Genomic DNA, 20,912 nt, shown 5'->3' on the forward strand with positions numbered 1-20,912 from the left:
ACATCGGTGCAGTCAAGAAATTTATAAGTTACGTCACCTCAGATCCTCAACTGTTGGAAGAGGATTCATCTGTGCGTGGGTCGATTGAGTCATTCTTGAAATGTATGATGGAGGTCCAGAGGACAACATACAAGGAAAAATCTGTGGGAAGGTGAGTCTCATTAACTGTAGGTGTTATGGTATATCTAATTAATGAAACATGTGCAGGTACTCATTTAAACATAAGTGCTTTAAATTTCACAAATCACATATCAAAATACATATCAAAATACAATTCAATATACCCCAGTGCAGTGCAGTGTCTGCCCCCCAGCTTGCCTACCTTATGTGAGGCCACACCCTCCTGACGCATTTCGCGCAGCTGTGCGCTTCATCAGAGGAGGTGTGGCATAGTGCTAATCCTGTCCCTTAAATACTTACAGATCTAATTTATACTGATTACTGGGTTTCTATTTATAATGACTCGATTCCAGTTTAGGTAGTTTGATTCACACAGATTCCAGGGCCACTGTCTTAACTACAATTTATCACATCTCCCTTCTATTCTCCAACAGTGGCTTGGATTCAGAACATTTCTAAAGCATTTCCAAAACTATATATATATTCTCACCAGTTGGGCATATGGAATTGAGTCCTTCCGTAAGATAGTATTTCCTGCTACTTCTTTCCTATATAATTTTGACATAATCACATATTTTTCCACATAAAAAGTTAAATCCAGAAAATCAATACTCTTTGTATGATGTTGCATAGTAAATCTTATGTTATATGGATTATCATTAACATAGTTTAAGAATCCCTTCAAATCATCTTCAGGTCCACTCCACACCATGAGGTGTTATGGTATAGGAAATTACCAAACAGGTAGATAGTAAACCTGTTTACTAAATTTAACTTTGGTATTTCTCTTTTTACAGAAAGGCGACAAATCCAAAGGAGTGCCAGGAAGTTCTGACCAACGCACACCCATATTTTGTGGCAGTAATTGATCGGGCCAATGTCAAGACTGATTTAGAAGAGAGGGACATGACATTGGTGCTCTTCTACTTAGAGGCTCTCTTGACTTTGCAGCACCTACAGAAGCCAAGTGTCCTTCTGAACATGACTGTAAGTACTTCAAAAGTTACTTACACTAGTGCAGAGTTATACTGGTTTGAACAAATTGGTTTAAACACATTTTCTTCAACAGGTTCAACAGTGGCTGGAAAGGACACGTTACCAGGGACACGCTACAGGCAGCGTAGCAGCTGTCATAAAGGTGAAGGCTGAAAGAGAGCATATCGTAGTCCTTCAAGAAGCAGAAGAGATGTGGTTTGACACCTTCTTCAGAAGAGTACGACCAATTTTTATCAAGAGAAGCTTGAAAGGAGAAAACTAATATTTTTTTGTCTCCAGTAAAGGACAAAAAATCAAGAACCCAACATCCGATGTCCGCAGATTTCAAGAAAGGTAAGTTATTTTTCTTCTGTCAATATAGTCTTTCATGTCCCTGGTGAGGCCTCACCTGGAGTATGCAGTGCAGTTTTGGAATCCAGTCCTTAAGAGGGATATAAATGAGCTGGATACAGTACAGAGACGTGCAACTAAACTGGTTAGAGGGATGGAAGATTTAAATTATGAGGGTAGACTGTCAAGGTTGGGGTTGTTTTCTCTGGAAAAAAGGCGCTTGCGAGGGGACATGATTACACTTTACAAATACATTAGAGGACACTATAGACAAATAGCAGGAGACCTTTTTACCCATAAAGTGGATCACCGTACCAGAGGGCACCCCTTTAAACTAGAAGAAAATAACTTTCATTTGAAGCAACGTGGGGGTTCTTCACAGTCAGGACAGTGAGATTGTGGAATGCACTGCCGGGTGATGTTGTGATGGCTGATTCTGTTAATGCCTTTAAGGCTTGGATTATTTCTTGGATAGACATATTATCAAAGGCTATTGTGATACTAAACTCTATAGTTAGTATAGGTATGGGTATATATAATTTATGTGAAAGTATAGAGGGGTGTGTATGGATGCTGGGTTTTCATTTGGAGGGATTGAACTTGATGGACTTTGTCTTTTTTCAACCCAATGTAACTATGTAACTATGTAACTATTATCATGTGATAACATTATTATGGTCTACCAGTGCACCACGCTAATATGTTCTTTACCCTGTAGGTTTGATGCTTGTTTGGCCAGCGGGCAGGAAACACTGGACATTTTTACAAAAGTCATCAGTGACAGCAACTTGAGGGACCAGGATCTCATTAAAAGATATCTGAAGGCAGATTCAAGTCGGGATGAGAGCAGCATTAACGACTATATACGTGCTGCCATCAGAGTGAGTGAGCTGCAGAGGACATGGGTCGAACCCTCACACTCAAGGTAAGTTTAGCTAATGGAGTGAGCATCATCATTGGCAGTAGTCTGTCCGAATTTCTCCCAAGCTTTCTGCTTTCAAGAATTCCCTTAAAATGCACTACCTTCACTATTAACTACCCAATGCAATACCACATACACTACCACATCTCTCAACCACTTAACTCTAATCTTGCCCTCTCCCACACCTTGTGTATCATTCCCTTCCCTTTAGATTGTAAGCTCTTTCTGCACAGAGCCTAACTCACCTTCTGTACCAGTGTTTATTGTGATGTATGCAACTCCCTATTTATTGTGATGTATGTTACTCCGTATGTATATAATATAATTCTTTTATAACATAAACTTGTTTTTTTCCAGAGAGGGTGAGCATTCGGGTGAGCATTCGGCACACCAATCAGAAAAAGAATAAGCATACAAGAACCTGGAGGAAATATATCCAGTGGAGCCTGACACCGATGGCCCAAGACTGAAAGAATGCCAGGCAGTTTCAGAATTACACGGGAGATACTGCTACGACAGATGGAGGAGGCGACAGAAACAGATCCGTATGGATGTCATCATTGGTAAGATTCATTCAAGCGTCTTTGTGTTATTTTCTACGTTTTATTTATTTTTTTTGCAACGGTACAAACCTTTTTTGTTTAATTTTATTCCAGCACATTACAAGCATGAAAAGCCAACCCCCAGCCAAGTCCAGAGCTACCTGAAGCGGCAAGGGTGGCTTAAGCATGCCCCAACTGTGGAAGACATCCTGCTGTACTGGGAGGCCAGCGAAAAGCCAAAACCTGATGCCATTGAAAGAAAAATACAAAGTTTTGTCAAGACTCAACAGTGGCCAGGATTAGCTGTTGTGGATGATCCTGTCAAAGGACAGAAAGTAGTAACTCTCCAGGACTTTAAAAAAGGAGACTACATTTGTGACTACCATGGGCCGGTCATTTCAGCAAAGGAAGGGGAACGGCTGATGAGGTCGGTGGAACAGAATGAAATGGGATACTTATATTTCTTCTTGGACAGAGGGAATAAAAGACTCTGTATCGATGCCCAAAATGTCCCTTGCTCCTGTCACAGTGAGCTACCGACAACTTACGGGAGAAAAATTAATCACTCTCGTAAAAGGCCAAACCTTAAACCTATGGTAAAATATTTCCCGGATGACACAAGGCCGCACATTTTGTTTTCGGCAAACAAGGCCATTGATGCTGGAACAGAATTGCTGTTTGATTATGGAGTCACACGGAAGTCCTTTTCTGGGGAGGGGGCAGATCTACCATGGATTGATGAGTAGATACCCTCAAACTTTGTACATGTGATCAAACTTGATGTGAGGAAAATAACTCTTATGACTTAAACAACAGTCGTGCCCCTTTGCTGCCAGAACTCCTCGCCCTGTTCCTCTCGTTAAGTCCAGGTGGCATCTGAGTAAGCTGAGCGCTCCTCCCGAAGCCAAAGGCGGTCACACTACTGGTGAAGCCGAGACCAGGAGCATCTGTTCTGGTTTAGGGTGCCGACCGTGACACTTTGACATGCTAGTCTCTACACTTGTTGGCACATCAATCAAGACTCTAAACAGACTTAATACTTCCATCCATGAGTTCCATAACTAATTAAAACTCATCTATATAGTGAAATTTTAAAACTGCATTGTTTATTTGTTGCTAAAATAAATATGTTTACAGTTTCATTTTTGTTTAAAAAATTTTGATTCTATGTTTAAGTTTTTGGGTATTATGTGTAATTGATATCTATGCTCTCTAATCCCCAACTATAATCCACATTGACTTGTTTTCCCGGTTTTGGAACCCCAAAATCAAAGCACCCTATTAGATAGCAGTGCCAAATTGATAGGGAAAGAAGACGCACGCTCCATCAGCATTCCCACCCATTTCAGGGCTGCTTTGATTTTGGGGTTCCCAGTTTTGGGGTTCAGATTTTAAAACAAAATGGCGGCCAGACAGTAGGTTGCACGGCCCCCACTTTTAAAGATATGAGTGTGTTTCATTCAGAGTTTGTCATGTCTGTACAATCAACATGCTCTGTCTGCTGGCCACCTTCACACTAGATTCCAGTTGCCATTGTGTTTAACCATCTTAATATTCTTTCACACCATTGCTGATCCATATGCAGGTACCAGGGGGATTAATTCAGTACTTCAGAACTTGTCTACTGGCCACCTTCAAAGGTTAGGCCTTTGAAGCCAGTTGCCATTGTTATGTAGGGTTCAGAAGGTACCTGGAGAAAAAATATGCAAAATCCGGAATCAAACACGAGGTACTGTTAAAAGGGCATGTAAGGCCTACATTTTCCTACCCTGTATATAAGTTGGGCATATCTTCGGCACCCAAACTGCATCATTTGTACTGCACATACCCCCTCTATTTGCCAGCGCCATCACATTTTCCTAAAACAAATAGCAGCTTTCACCTGGCGGCCATTTTCCCTCTGATACATTATCATCTGAAATAAGACATGTAATGCAGAATGCAGGTTTACACAGGCACAACATACTTTGATAAAAAAAAAAAAAAAGTTCTGCTGGGTTTGAGCACTGTAATTTCTGTGGGAACCAGTGATGCTCTCTCTTCATTGGCTGTTAGTCTGGAGGGTGTGTTATGTAATCTGAGCTGAAAGGATCTGAGCATGCTCTCTGAGCCAAGAGCCAAAGAAAATTCCTGAGGGGGGGGCAGAGTAGTTTAATGTAGTAGAAGGATTTGTAGCTGATTAAGGGGATACTGCAGCCTTACTGTTAACCTTTTAACAACCAGAGTGGCAGTTATCTAAAGATTTCAGAGACGCTGTTCATTGATTACATTTTTGTGAAAAGGGTTTGACATGTCATTTAATACTGAAATGGTGTTACTGATTTTAACTTTAAATTACATATTTAAAGATAAATAACCTTGTTATAACCTTCTGCTTTCAGGTTCAAAATGTTTCAAGGTGGCTGTATTTTGTCAACCCAAACGAAGCTTCGGTTAGCTGCATACACAACATTGAGAGGAGCATGCAGAAGAGCTTTAAAGAAATTGGAGCTTCGGCAGCCAGCAAGGCGACATTACGTAACTACATCGGTGCAGTCAAGAAATTTATAAGTTACGTCACCTCAGATCCTCAACTGTTGGAAGAGGATTCATCTCTGCGTGGGTCGATTGAGTCATTCTTGAAACGTATGATGGAGGTCCAGAGGACAACATACAAGGAAAAATCTGTGGGAAGGTGAGTCTCATTAACTGTAGGTGTTATGGTATATCTAATTAATGAAACATGTGCAGGTACTCATTTAAACATAAGTGCTTTAAATTTCACAAATCACATATCAAAATACATATCAAAATACAATTCAATATACCACAGTGCAGTGCAGTGTCTGCCCCCCAGCTTGCCTACCTTATGTGAGGCCACACCCTCCTGACGCATTTCGCGCAGCTGTGCGCTTCATCAGAGGAGGTGTGGCATAGTGCTAATCCTGTCCCTTAAATACTTACAGATCTAATTTATACTGATTACTGGGTTTCTATTTATAATGACTCGATTCCAGTTTAGGTAGTTTGATTCACACAGATTCCAGGGCCACTGTCTTAACTACAATTTATCACATCTCCCTTCTATTCTCCAACAGTGGCTTGGATTCAGAACATTTCTAAAGCATTTCCAAAACTATATATATATTCTCACCAGTTGGGCATATGGAATTGAGTCCTTCCGTAAGATAGTATTTCCTGCTACTTCTTTCCTATATAATTTTGACATAATCACATATTTTTCCACATAAAAAGTTAAATCCAGAAAATCAATACTCTTTGTATGATGTTGCATAGTAAATCTTATGTTATATGGATTATCATTAACATAGTTTAAGAATCCCTTCAAATCATCTTCAGGTCCACTCCACACCATGAGGTGTTATGGTATAGGAAATTACCAAACAGGTAGATAGTAAACCTGTTTACTAAATTTAACTTTGGTATTTCTCTTTTTACAGAAAGGCGACAAATCCAAAGGAGTGCCAGGAAGTTCTGACCAACGCACACCCATATTTTGTGGCAGTAATTGATCGGGCCAATGTCAAGACTGATTTAGAAGAGAGGGACATGACATTGGTGCTCTTCTACTTAGAGGCTCTCTTGACTTTGCAGCACCTACAGAAGCCAAGTGTCCTTCTGAACATGACTGTAAGTACTTCAAAAGTTACTTACACTAGTGCAGAGTTATACTGGTTTGAACAAATTGGTTTAAACACATTTTCTTCAACAGGTTCAACAGTGGCTGGAAAGGACACGTTACCAGGGACACGCTACAGGCAGCGTAGCAGCTGTCATAAAGGTGAAGGCTGAAAGAGAGCATATCGTAGTCCTTCAAGAAGCAGAAGAGATGTGGTTTGACACCTTCTTCAGAAGAGTACGACCAATTTTTATCAAGAGAAGCTTGAAAGGAGAAAACTAATATTTTTTTGTCTCCAGTAAAGGACAAAAAATCAAGAACCCAACATCCGATGTCCGCAGATTTCAAGAAAGGTAAGTTATTTTTCTTCTGTCAATATAGTCTTTCATGTCCCTGGTGAGGCCTCACCTGGAGTATGCAGTGCAGTTTTGGAATCCAGTCCTTAAGAGGGATATAAATGAGCTGGATACAGTACAGAGACGTGCAACTAAACTGGTTAGAGGGATGGAAGATTTAAATTATGAGGGTAGACTGTCAAGGTTGGGGTTGTTTTCTCTGGAAAAAAGGCGCTTGCGAGGGGACATGATTACACTTTACAAATACATTAGAGGACACTATAGACAAATAGCAGGAGACCTTTTTACCCATAAAGTGGATCACCGTACCAGAGGGCACCCCTTTAAACTAGAAGAAAATAACTTTCATTTGAAGCAACGTGGGGGTTCTTCACAGTCAGGACAGTGAGATTGTGGAATGCACTGCCGGGTGATGTTGTGATGGCTGATTCTGTTAATGCCTTTAAGGCTTGGATTATTTCTTGGATAGACATATTATCAAAGGCTATTGTGATACTAAACTCTATAGTTAGTATAGGTATGGGTATATATAATTTATGTGAAAGTATAGAGGGGTGTGTATGGATGCTGGGTTTTCATTTGGAGGGATTGAACTTGATGGACTTTGTCTTTTTTCAACCCAATGTAACTATGTAACTATTATCATGTGATAACATTATTATGGTCTACCAGTGCACCACGCTAATATGTTCTTTACCCTGTAGGTTTGATGCTTGTTTGGCCAGCGGGCAGGAAACACTGGACATTTTTACAAAAGTCATCAGTGACAGCAACTTGAGGGACCAGGATCTCATTAAAAGATATCTGAAGGCAGATTCAAGTCGGGATGAGAGCAGCATTAACGACTATATACGTGCTGCCATCAGAGTGAGTGAGCTGCAGAGGACATGGGTCGAACCCTCACACTCAAGGTAAGTTTAGCTAATGGAGTGAGCATCATCATTGGCAGTAGTCTGTCCGAATTTCTCCCAAGCTTTCTGCTTTCAAGAATTCCCTTAAAATGCACTACCTTCACTATTAACTACCCAATGCAATACCACATACACTACCACATCTCTCACCCACTTAACTCTAATCTTGCCCTCTCCCACACCTTGTGTATCATTCCCTTCCCTTTAGATTGTAAGCTCTTTCTGCACAGAGCCTAACTCACCTTCTGTACCAGTGTTTATTGTGATGTATGCAACTCCCTATTTATTGTGATGTATGTTACTCCGTATGTATATAATATAATTCTTTTATAACATAAACTTGTTTTTTTCCAGAGAGGGTGAGCATTCGGCACACCAATCAGAAAAAGAATAAGCATACAAGAACCTGGAGGAAATATATCCAGTGGAGCCTGACACCGATGGCCCAAGACTGAAAGAATGCCAGGCAGTTTCAGAATTACACGGGAGATACTGCTACGACAGATGGAGGAGGCGACAGAAACAGATCCGTATGGATGTCATCATTGGTAAGATTCATTCAAGCGTCTTTGTGTCATTTTCTACGTTTTTTTTTTTTTTTTTTGCAACGGTACAAACCTTTTTTGTTTAATTTTATTCCAGCACATTACAAGCATGAAAAGCCAACCCCCAGCCAAGTCCAGAGCTACCTGAAGCGGCAAGGGTGGCTTAAGCATGCCCCAACTGTGGAAGACATCCTGCTGTACTGGGAGGCCAGCGAAAAGCCAAAACCTGATGCCATTGAAAGAAAAATACAAAGTTTTGTCAAGACTCAACAGTGGCCAGGATTAGCTGTTGTGGATGATCCTGTCAAAGGACAGAAAGTAGTAACTCTCCAGGACTTTAAAAAAGGAGACTACATTTGTGACTACCATGGGCCGGTCATTTCAGCAAAGGAAGGGGAACGGCTGATGAGGTCGGTGGAACAGAATGAAATGGGATACTTATATTTCTTCTTGGACAGAGGGAATAAAAGACTCTGTATCGATGCCCAAAATGTCCCTTGCTCCTGTCACAGTGAGCTACCGACAACTTACGGGAGAAAAATTAATCACTCTCGTAAAAGGCCAAACCTTAAACCTATGGTAAAATATTTCCCGGATGACACAAGGCCGCACATTTTGTTTTCGGCAAACAAGGCCATTGATGCTGGAACAGAATTGCTGTTTGATTATGGAGTCACACGGAAGTCCTTTTCTGGGGAGGGGGCAGATCTACCATGGATTGATGAGTAGATACCCTCAAACTTTGTACATGTGATCAAACTTGATGTGAGGAAAATAACTCTTATGACTTAAACAACAGTCGTGCCCCTTTGCTGCCAGAACTCCTCGCCCTGTTCCTCTCGTTAAGTCCAGGTGGCATCTGAGTAAGCTGAGCGCTCCTCCCGAAGCCAAAGGCGGTCACACTACTGGTGAAGCCGAGACCAGGAGCATCTGTTCTGGTTTAGGGTGCCGACCGTGACACTTTGACATGCTAGTCTCTACACTTGTTGGCACATCAATCAAGACTCTAAACAGACTTAATACTTCCATCCATGAGTTCCATAACTAATTAAAAACTCATCTATATAGTGAAATTTTAAAACTGCATTGTTTATTTGTTGCTAAAATAAATATGTTTACAGTTTCATTTTTGTTTAAAAAATTTTGATTCTATGTTTAAGTTTTTGGGTATTATGTGTAATTGATATCTATGCTCTCTAATCCCCAACTATAATCCACATTGACTTGTTTTCCCGGTTTTGGAACCCCAAAATCAAAGCACCCTATTAGATAGCAGTGCCAAATTGATAGGGAAAGAAGACGCAAGCTCCATCAGCATTCCCACCCATTTCAGGGCTGCTTTGATTTTGGGGTTCCCAGTTTTGGGGTTCAGATTTTAAAACAAAATGGCGGCCAGACAGTAGGTTGCACGGCCCCCACTTTTAAAGATATGAGTGTGTTTCATTCAGAGTTTGTCATGTCTGTACAATCAACATGCTCTGTCTGCTGGCCACCTTCACACTAGATTCCAGTTGCCATTGTGTTTAACCATCTACTACATCTTAATATTCTTTCACACCATTGCTGATCCATATGCAGGTACCAGGGGGATTAATTCAGTACTTCAGAACTTGTCTACTGGCCACCTTCAAAGGTTAGGCCTTTGAAGCCAGTTGCCATTGTTATGTAGGGTTCAGAAGGTACCTGGAGAAAAAATATGCAAAATCCGGAATCAAACACGAGGTACTGTTAAAAGGGCATGTAAGGCCTACATTTTCCTACCCTGTATATAAGTTGGGCATATCTTCGGCACCCAAACTGCATCATTTGTACTGCACATACCCCCTCTATTTGCCAGCGCCATCACATTTTCCTAAAACAAATAGCAGCTTTCACCTGGCGGCCATTTTCCCTCTGATACATTATCATCTGAAATAAGACATGTAATGCAGAATGCAGGTTTACACAGGCACAACATACTTTGATAAAAAAAAAAAAAAAGTTCTGCTGGGTTTGAGCACTGTAATTTCTGTGGGAACCAGTGATGCTCTCTCTTCATTGGCTGTTAGTCTGGAGGGTGTGTTATGTAATCTGAGCTGAAAGGATCTGAGCATGCTCTCTGAGCCAAGAGCCAAAGAAAATTCCTGAGGGGGGGGCAGAGTAGTTTAATGTAGTAGAAGGATTTGTAGCTGATTAAGGGGATACTGCAGCCTTACTGTTAACCTTTTAACAACCAGAGTGGCAGTTATCTAAAGATTTCAGAGACGCTGTTCATTGATTACATTTTTGTGAAAAGGGTTTGACATGTCATTTAATACTGAAATGGTGTTACTGATTTTAACTTTAAATTACATATTTAAAGATAAATAACCTTGTTATAACCTTCTGCTTTCAGGTTCAAAATGTTTCAAGGTGGCTGTATTTTGTCAACCCCAAACGAAGCTTCGGTTAGCTGCATACACAACATTGAGAGGAGCATGCAGAAGAGCTTTAAAGAAATTGGAGCTTCGGCAGCCAGCAAGGCGACATTACGTAACTACATCGGTGCAGTCAAGAAATTTATAAGTTACGTCACCTCAGATCCTCAACTGTTGGAAGAGGATTCATCTCTGCGTGGGTCGATTGAGTCATTCTTGAAACGTATGATGGAGGTCCAGAGGACAACATACAAGGAAAAATCTGTGGGAAGGTGAGTCTCATTAACTGTAGGTGTTATGGTATATCTAATTAATGAAACATGTGCAGGTACTCATTTAAACATAAGTGCTTTAAATTTCACAAATCACATATCAAAATACATATCAAAATACAATTCAATATACCACAGTGCAGTGCAGTGTCTGCCCCCCAGCTTGCCTACCTTATGTGAGGCCACACCCTCCTGACGCATTTCGCGCAGCTGTGCGCTTCATCAGAGGAGGTGTGGCATAGTGCTAATCCTGTCCCTTAAATACTTACAGATCTAATTTATACTGATTACTGGGTTTCTATTTATAATGACTCGATTCCAGTTTAGGTAGTTTGATTCACACAGATTCCAGGGCCACTGTCTTAACTACAATTTATCACATCTCCCTTCTATTCTCCAACAGTGGCTTGGATTCAGAACATTTCTAAAGCATTTCCAAAACTATATATATATTCTCACCAGTTGGGCATATGGAATTGAGTCCTTCCGTAAGATAGTATTTCCTGCTACTTCTTTCCTATATAATTTTGACATAATCACATATTTTTCCACATAAAAAGTTAAATCCAGAAAATCAATACTCTTTGTATGATGTTGCATAGTAAATCTTATGTTATATGGATTATCATTAACATAGTTTAAGAATCCCTTCAAATCATCTTCAGGTCCACTCCACACCATGAGGTGTTATGGTATAGGAAATTACCAAACAGGTAGATAGTAAACCTGTTTACTAAATTTAACTTTGGTATTTCTCTTTTTACAGAAAGGCGACAAATCCAAAGGAGTGCCAGGAAGTTCTGACCAACGCACACCCATATTTTGTGGCAGTAATTGATCGGGCCAATGTCAAGACTGATTTAGAAGAGAGGGACATGACATTGGTGCTCTTCTACTTAGAGGCTCTCTTGACTTTGCAGCACCTACAGAAGCCAAGTGTCCTTCTGAACATGACTGTAAGTACTTCAAAAGTTACTTACACTAGTGCAGAGTTATACTGGTTTGAACAAATTGGTTTAAACACATTTTCTTCAACAGGTTCAACAGTGGCTGGAAAGGACACGTTACCAGGGACACGCTACAGGCAGCGTAGCAGCTGTCATAAAGGTGAAGGCTGAAAGAGAGCATATCGTAGTCCTTCAAGAAGCAGAAGAGATGTGGTTTGACACCTTCTTCAGAAGAGTACGACCAATTTTTATCAAGAGAAGCTTGAAAGGAGAAAACTAATATTTTTTTGTCTCCAGTAAAGGACAAAAAATCAAGAACCCAACATCCGATGTCCGCAGATTTCAAGAAAGGTAAGTTATTTTTCTTCTGTCAATATAGTCTTTCATGTCCCTGGTGAGGCCTCACCTGGAGTATGCAGTGCAGTTTTGGAATCCAGTCCTTAAGAGGGATATAAATGAGCTGGATACAGTACAGAGACGTGCAACTAAACTGGTTAGAGGGATGGAAGATTTAAATTATGAGGGTAGACTGTCAAGGTTGGGGTTGTTTTCTCTGGAAAAAAGGCGCTTGCGAGTAGGGATGTAGCGAACGTCGGAAAAAAAGTTCGCGAACATATTCGCGAACTTGCGCAAAAACGCGAGCGGTTCGCGAACGGTTCGCGAACCCCATAGACTTCAATGGGAAGGCGAACTTTAACATCTAGAAAAGACATTTCTGGCCAGAAAAATGATTTTAAAGTTGTTTAAAGGGTGCAACGACCTGGACAGTGGCATGCCAGAGGGGGATCAAGGGCAAAAATGTATCTGAAAAATCTGCCTGTGTGTGCTTGGAAGAGATAGTGTAGGGGGAGAGCTGTTAGTGATTTCAGGGACAGATGATAGTAAGTTTGCTGGCTAGTAATCTGCTTGATACTGCTCTGTATTGGAGGGACAGAAGTCTGCAGGGATTTGAGGGACATTTTAGCTTAGGTAGCTTTGCTGGCTAGTAATCTACTGTTCTCTTTAAACAACTGCCATACGTTGACCTTGTAGGCATTGTTTGCCCAGTTTTTTTGGACGCAGCCACTGAAGCACAGTTGCCAGAAAAAATATGCCATATAAATGCTGAAAATAGTCATTTTTCGCCATACGTTGACCTTGTAGACATTGTTTGCCCAGTTTTTTTGGTTGCAGCCACTGAAGCACAGAGGCCAGAAAAAATTAAACCAGTAGGGTTTGCACCCTAGTTTGTAACGGTGGCGGAGGGAGGAGGAGGACGCTAAAGGACAGCTGTGTGTGGAGTCATGAGGCTTGAAGAGAAGGACAGCTGCATAGAAGTCAGAACAAGTCTTCCGGCGTGCAGTAACCCTCCGAGATCCACCCCTCATTCATTTTAATAAAGGTCAGGTAATCGACACTTTTGTGACCTAGGCGAGTTCTCTTCTCAGTTACAATCCCTCCTGCTGCACTGAAGGTCCTTTCTGAGAGCACACTTGAGGCTGGGCAAGACAAGAGGTTCATGGCAAATTGTGACAGCTCTGGCCACAGATCAAGCCTGCGCACCCAGTAGTCCAGGGGTTCATCGCTCCTCAGAGTGTCGATATCTGCAGTTAATGCCAGGTAGTCCGCTACCTGCCGGTCGAGGCGTTCTTTGAGGGTGGATCCAGAAGGGTTGTGGCGCTGCCTTGGACAGAAAAACATTTGCATGTCTGACGTTACAGACTGGCCAAAGGGCTTTGTCCTTGCAGGTGTGCTCGTGGCAGGATTACTGGCACCTCTGCCCCTGGAATGTTGATGAGTTCCTGAAGTGACATCACCCTTAAAAGCATTGTACAACATGTTTTGCAGGCTGGTTTGTAAATGCCGCATCTTTTCGGACTTGTGGTATGTTGGTAACATTTCTGACACTTTATGCTTGTACCGAGGGTCTAGTAGCGTTGCGACCCAGTACAGGTCCTTCTCCTTAAGCCTCTTGATACGGGGGTCCTTCAACAGGCATGACAGCATGAAAGACCCCATTCTCACAAGGTTGGATGCAGAGCTATCCATCTCCGCTTCCTCATTATCAAGGACTGCATCATCCACGGTCTCCTCCCCCCAGCCACGTACAAGACCAGGGGTCCCCAAAAGGTCACCACTAGCCCCCTGGGAAGCCTGCTCCTGTTGGTCCTCCTCCTCCTCCTCCACAAAGCCACCTTCCTCCTCTGACTCCACTTCTGGCACCTCTCCCTGCGTTGCAGCAGGTGCCTGGGTTCGTTCTGGTGATTCCGACCAGAAATCGTGCGCTTCCAGCTCCTCGTCACGCTGGTCTACAGCCTCATCTGTCACTCGTCGCACGGCACGCTCCAGGAAGAAAGCGAAGGGTATTAGGTCGCTGATGGTGCCTTCGGTGCGACTGACCATATTTGTCACCTCTTCAAAAGGTCGCATGAGCCTGCAGGCATCGTGCATAAGCACCCAGTAACGGGGGAAAAAAATCCCCAGCTGTGCAGATCCAGTCCTACCACCCAGTTCAAAAAGGTACTCGTTGACGGCCCTTTGTTGTTGCAGCAGACGTTCCAACATAAGGAGCGTTGAATTCCAGCGAGTCTGGCTGTCAGAAATCAAACGCCTGACTGGCATGTTGTAGCGCTGCTGAATGTCAGCAAGGCGTGCCATGGCTGTGTAGGAACGTCTGAAATGGGCCGACACCTTTCTGGACTGGGTGAGAACGTCCTGGAATCCTGGGTACTTGGAGACAAAACGTTGGACTATTAAATTTAACACATGTGCCATGCAGGGCACATGTGTTAAATTGCCTAGTCTCAACGCTGCCAACAGATTGCTTCCATTGTCACACACCACTTTTCCGATCTGCAGTTGGTGTGGGGTCAGCCACCGATCGGCCTGTGACTGCAGAGATGACAGGAGTACAGATCCGGTATGGTTTTTGCTTTCCAGGCACGTCATCCCCAAGACAGCGTGACAACGGCGTACCTGGCACGTCGAATAGCCTAGGGGGAGCTGGGGGTGCACAGGTGTGGAGGAGGAGAAGGAGGACCCAGCAGCAGAGTAAGAAGAAGAAGAAGACGAGGTAGAGAGCGATGGAGGAGTAGAGGTGGTGGCAGAACCGCGTGCAATCCGTGGCGGTGACACCAACTCCACTGTTGTTGTTGAGCTACCCATTCCCTGCTTCCCAGCCATTACCAAGTTCACCCAGTGGGCAGTGTAGGTGACATACCTGCCCTGACCATGCTTGGAGGACCATGCGTCAGTAGTCATATGGACCTTTGGCCCAACACTAAGTGACAGAGATGCGGTAACTTGGCTCTGCACATGTTGGTACAGGTGTGGTATTCCCTTTTTAGAAAAAAAATTGCGGCTGGGTACCTTCCACTGCGGTGTCCCAATTGCTACAAATTTGCGGAAGGCCTCAGAGTCCACCAGCTGGTATGGTAAAAGCTGGCGGGCTAAGAGTGCAGACAAGCCAGCTGTCAGACGCCGGGCAAGGGGGTGACAGTCAGACATTGGCTTCTTACGCTCAAACATGGCCTTCACAGAAACTTGGCTGGTGGCAGATGACTGGGAATGGGAACAGGTGGTCAAGGTGGAAGGCGGAGTGGAGGGTGGTTCAGACGGGTCAAGGAGAGCAGAGGTAGAGCAGTAAGATGCTGGACCAGAAGGAGTGTGGCTTTTAGTTTGCCTGTTGCCTTTGAGGTGTTGCTCCCAAAGTGCTTTGTGCTTGCCGCTCATGTGCCTTCGCATAGAAGTTGTACCTATGTGGCTGTTGGGCTTACCAAGGCTCAGTTTCTGACTGCACTCATTGCAAATTACAATGCTTTTGTCAGAGGCACACACATTAAAAAAATCCCACACTGCTGACTTTTTGGAAGTGTGCGATCTGGCGGTAACAGTAGAAGTTGGCGGAGTTGGCGGTATTGGCGGCAATGGCGGGTGCGTTGGCCGGCTGAACACAGGTGCCGATACATGTTGTTGCCCTGCTGATCCCTGCGGGCTGTCCTCCCTGCTTCTTCTAAGTCTTATTCTCCTACTGCCTCTCTGACTCTCCGTCTCTCCATCTGAACTACCCTCCTCTTGCTCTCTTCTACTAGGCACCCACAAAACATCAATCTCCTCATCATCATTCTCCTCAGATGCATCAATTTCTTCTGACACATCACAGAAGGAAGCAGCAGCGGGGACCTCCTCCTCATCACTCATTATGTCCATCTCTATCGTGTTCTCTGCCAGAATTAAATCTGGTGTAAGGTCCTCATCTCCTTCATCTTCTTCTGGCAATAATGGTTGCGCATTACTCAGTTCAAGAAACTCATTGGAAAATAACTCCTCTGACCCCAGTGAAGAAGGGGCACCGGTGGTGGAGGAAGTGTTATGTGGGGTGGCCATAGCAGTGGAGGATGAGGAGGATGTTGTGGTAAAGTTAGAAACGGTAGAGGATGGGGTGTGCTGTGTAAGCCAGTCAACTACCTCTTCAGCATTTTGGGAGTTCAGGGTCATTGGCTTTTTAAAACTGGGCAATTTGCTAGGGCCACAGGATTGCATAGCAGCACGGCCCCTAGCACGGCCTCTGCGTGGCGGCCTGCCTTTGCCTGGCATTATTTTTAAAAAAACAACAACAACAACAAAAACTCAGTTGGTTTTTCTGGAAACGATAATACACACAGCTAGATGGCGGGTTGAAGAAAACACTGTGCAAATAATGCCTACAAAGTCAACGTATACACTACTACAGCGGTGGATACGGATTACGTAAAATATATGAATGCTGCTTGAAAAAAAGTAACTCAAGTGGTTTTTCTAGAGACGATAATATTATCAATATTTAGACAAAATGTGAACAAGGTCACACAGCTCGATGGCGGGTTGAAGAAAACAGTGTGCAAATAATGCCTACAAGGCCAACGTATACACTACTACAGCGGTGGATACGGATTACGTAAAATATATGAATGCTGCTTGAAAAAAGTGACTCCGGTGTTTTTTCTGGAGACGGTAATATTATGGATATTTAGACAGAATGGGAACAAGGTCACACAGCTCGATGGCGGGTTGAAGAAAACAGTGTGCAAATAATGCCTACAAGGTCAACGTATACACTACTACAGCGGTGGATACGGATTACGTAAAATATATGAATGCTGCTTGAAAAAAAGTAACTCAAGTGGTTTTTCTAGAGACGATAATATTATCAATATTTAGACAAAATGTGAACAAGCTCACACAGCTCGATGGCGGGTTGAAGAAAACACTGTGCAAATAATGCCTACAAGGCCAACGTATACACTACTACAGCGGTGGATACGGATTACGTAAAATATATGAATGCTGCTTGAAAAAAGTGACTCCGGTGTTTTTTCTGGAGACGGTAATATTATGGATATTTAGACAGAATGGGAACAAGGTCACACAGCTCGATGGCGGGTTGAAGAAAACAGTGTGCAAATAATGCCTACAAGGCCAACGTATACACTACTACAGCGATGGATACGGATTACGTAAAATATATGAATGCTGCTTGAAAAAAGTGACTCCGGTGTTTTTTCTGGAGACGGTAATATTATGGATATTTAGACAGAATGGGAACAAGGTCACACAGCTCGATGGCGGGTTGAAGAAAACAGTGTGCAAATAATGCCTACAAGGCCAACGTATACACTACTACAGCGGTGGATACGGATTACGTAAAATATATGAATGCTGCTTGAAAAAAGTGACTCCGGTGTTTTTTCTGGAGACGGTAATATTATGGATATTTAGACAGAATGGGAACAAGGTCACACAGCTCGATGGCGGGTTGAAGAAAACAGTGTGCAAATAATGCCTACAGGGCAAATAATGCCTAAAAGGTCAACTTATACACTACTACAGCGGTAGTAAAATAAAAAAAAGTAAAATAAAAAAAAATGAATATTAAAAAAAAAAATTAAAGTTGGTGCTGCTGAACTACTAGGAGCAGCAGATTAGCACACCAGTCCCACTCCCCAACACTGCTAGACTAATAGCACTGGGCTCTTATAGTAGTAGTAGTAAAACAACAAAAAAATAAATAAAAGCAGTCCTTACAAGGACTACTGTTATTGCAGCAGTCAGCAGATGAGATCAGAAGCAGGACAGCTGCCCACTGCAGCTACATACAGAGCACTGCAGTAGAAGGTAGATTACTAGCCAGCAAAGCTACCTAAGCTTAAATGTCCCTCAAACCCCTGCAGACTTCTGTCCCTCCAATAACAGAGCAGTATCAAAACGATTACTAGCCAGCAAACTTTCAACTGTCCCTGAAATCACTAACAGGCAGCAGCTCTCTCCCTACACTATCTCTTCAGCACACACAGGCAGAGTGAAAAAACGCTGCAGGGCTTCGGTTTTTATAGGGAAGGGGAGTGGTCCAGGGGAGAGCTTCCTGATTGGCTGCCATGTACCTGCTTGTCTGGGGTGAGAGGGCAAAAAAAAGCGCCAACAATGGCGAACCCAAAATGGCGAACGTCGCGCGACGTTCGCGAACTTCCGGCGAGCGCGAACACCCGATGTTCGCGCGAACAAGTTCGCCGGCGAACAGTTCGCGACATCTCTACTTGCGAGGGGACATGATTACACTTTACAAATACATTAGAGGACACTATAGACAAATGGCAGGAGACCTTTTTACCCATAAAGTGGATCACCGTACCAGAGGGCACCCCTTTAAACTAGAAGAAAATAACTTTCATTTGAAGCAACGTGGGGGTTCTTCACAGTCAGGACAGTGAGATTGTGGAATGCACTGCCGGGTGATGTTGTGATGGCTGATTCTGTTAATGCCTTTAAGGCTTGGATTATTTCTTGGATAGACATATTATCAAAGGCTATTGTGATACTAAACTCTATAGTTAGTATAGGTATGGGTATATATAATTTATGTGAAAGTATAGAGGGGTGTGTATGGATGCTGGGTTTTCATTTGGAGGGATTGAACTTGATGGACTTTGTCTTTTTTCAACCCAATGTAACTATGTAACTATGTAACTATTATCATGTGATAACATTATTATGGTCTACCAGTGCACCACGCTAATATGTTCTTTACCCTGTAGGTTTGATGCTTGTTTGGCCAGCGGGCAGGAAACACTGGACATTTTTACAAAAGTCATCAGTGACAGCAACTTGAGGGACCAGGATCTCATTAAAAGATATCTGAAGGCAGATTCAAGTCGGGATGAGAGCAGCATTAACGACTATATACGTGCTGCCATCAGAGTGAGTGAGCTGCAGAGGACATGGGTCGAACCCTCACACTCAAGGTAAGTTTAGCTAATGGAGTGAGCATCATCATTGGCAGTAGTCTGTCCGAATTTCTCCCAAGCTTTCTGCTTTCAAGAATTCCCTTAAAATGCACTACCTTCACTATTAACTACCCAATGCAATACCACATACACTACCACATCTCTCACCCACTTAACTCTAATCTTGCCCTCTCCCACACCTTGTGTATCATTCCCTTCCCTTTAGATTGTAAGCTCTTTCTGCACAGAGCCTAACTCACCTTCTGTACCAGTGTTTATTGTGATGTATGCAACTCCCTATTTATTGTGATGTATGTTACTCCGTATGTATATAATATAATTCTTTTATAACATAAACTTGTTTTTTTCCAGAGAGGGTGAGCATTCGGGTGAGCATTCGGCACACCAATCAGAAAAAGAATAAGCATACAAGAACCTGGAGGAAATATATCCAGTGGAGCCTGACACCGATGGCCCAAGACTGAAAGAATGCCAGGCAGTTTCAGAATTACACGGGAGATACTGCTACGACAGATGGAGGAGGCGACAGAAACAGATCCGTATGGATGTCATCATTGGTAAGATTCATTCAAGCGTCTTTGTGTCATTTTCTACGTTTTTTTTTTTTTTTTTGCAACGGTACAAACCTTTTTTGTTTAATTTTATTCCAGCACATTACAAGCATGAAAAGCCAACCCCCAGCCAAGTCCAGAGCTACCTGAAGCGGCAAGGGTGGCTTAAGCATGCCCCAACTGTGGAAGACATCCTGCTGTACTGGGAGGCCAGCGAAAAGCCAAAACCTGATGCCATTGAAAGAAAAATACAAAGTTTTGTCAAGACTCAACAGTGGCCAGGATTAGCTGTTGTGGATGATCCTGTCAAAGGACAGAAAGTAGTAACTCTCCAGGACTTTAAAAAAGGAGACTACATTTGTGACTACCATGGGCCGGTCATTTCAGCAAAGGAAGGGGAACGGCTGATGAGGTCGGTGGAACAGAATGAAATGGGATACTTATATTTCTTCTTGGACAGAGGGAATAAAAGACTCTGTATCGATGCCCAAAATGTCCCTTGCTCCTGTCACAGTGAGCTACCGACAACTTACGGGAGAAAAATTAATCACTCTCGTAAAAGGCCAAACCTTAAACCTATGGTAAAATATTTCCCGGATGACACAAGGCCGCACATTTTGTTTTCGGCAAACAAGGCCATTGATGCTGGAACAGAATTGCTGTTTGATTATGGAGTCACACGGAAGTCCTTTTCTGGGGAGGGGGCAGATCTACCATGGATTGATGAGTAGATACCCTCAAACTTTGTACATGTGATCAAACTTGATGTGAGGAAAATAACTCTTATGACTTAAACAACAGTCGTGCCCCTTTGCTGCCAGAACTCCTCGCCCTGTTCCTCTCGTTAAGTCCAGGTGGCATCTGAGTAAGCTGAGCGCTCCTCCCGAAGCCAAAGGCGGTCACACTACTGGTGAAGCCGAGACCAGGAGCATCTGTTCTGGTTTAGGGTGCCGACCGTGACACTTTGACATGCTAGTCTCTACACTTGTTGGCACATCAATCAAGACTCTAAACAGACTTAATACTTCCATCCATGAGTTCCATAACTAATTAAAAACTCATCTATATAGTGAAATTTTAAAACTGCATTGTTTATTTGTTGCTAAAATAAATATGTTTACAGTTTCATTTTTGTTTAAAAAATTT

At 42.8% G+C, this 20,912-nt stretch overlaps 1 protein-coding gene and 2 pseudogenes across 1 annotated transcript; all 3 read left to right on the plus strand.

Moving 5' to 3' along the window:
• Positions 1-73: 73 nt before the first annotated feature.
• Positions 74-3,975, plus strand: LOC121401394 (histone-lysine N-methyltransferase set-1-like). The gene is made up of 6 exons (XM_041585997.1): positions 74-151; positions 918-1,107; positions 1,190-1,449; positions 2,165-2,371; positions 2,726-2,931; positions 3,025-3,975. Exons 5-6 carry the CDS (start codon positions 2,916-2,918, stop codon positions 3,654-3,656), a joined length of 648 nt encoding a protein of 215 aa, XP_041441931.1. The 5' UTR covers positions 74-151; positions 918-1,107; positions 1,190-1,449; positions 2,165-2,371; positions 2,726-2,915; the 3' UTR covers positions 3,657-3,975.
• Positions 3,976-4,481: 506 nt separating this feature from the next.
• Positions 4,482-9,465, plus strand: LOC121401390 (annotated as a pseudogene).
• On the plus strand, positions 8,329-20,890 carry LOC121401213 (annotated as a pseudogene).
• The last annotated feature ends 22 nt before the right edge of the window (positions 20,891-20,912 follow it).

This window comes from Xenopus laevis, chromosome 3L (genome assembly GCF_017654675.1).
Source record: "Xenopus laevis strain J_2021 chromosome 3L, Xenopus_laevis_v10.1, whole genome shotgun sequence".
In the NCBI taxonomy this organism is placed as follows: domain Eukaryota; kingdom Metazoa; phylum Chordata; class Amphibia; order Anura; family Pipidae; genus Xenopus; species Xenopus laevis.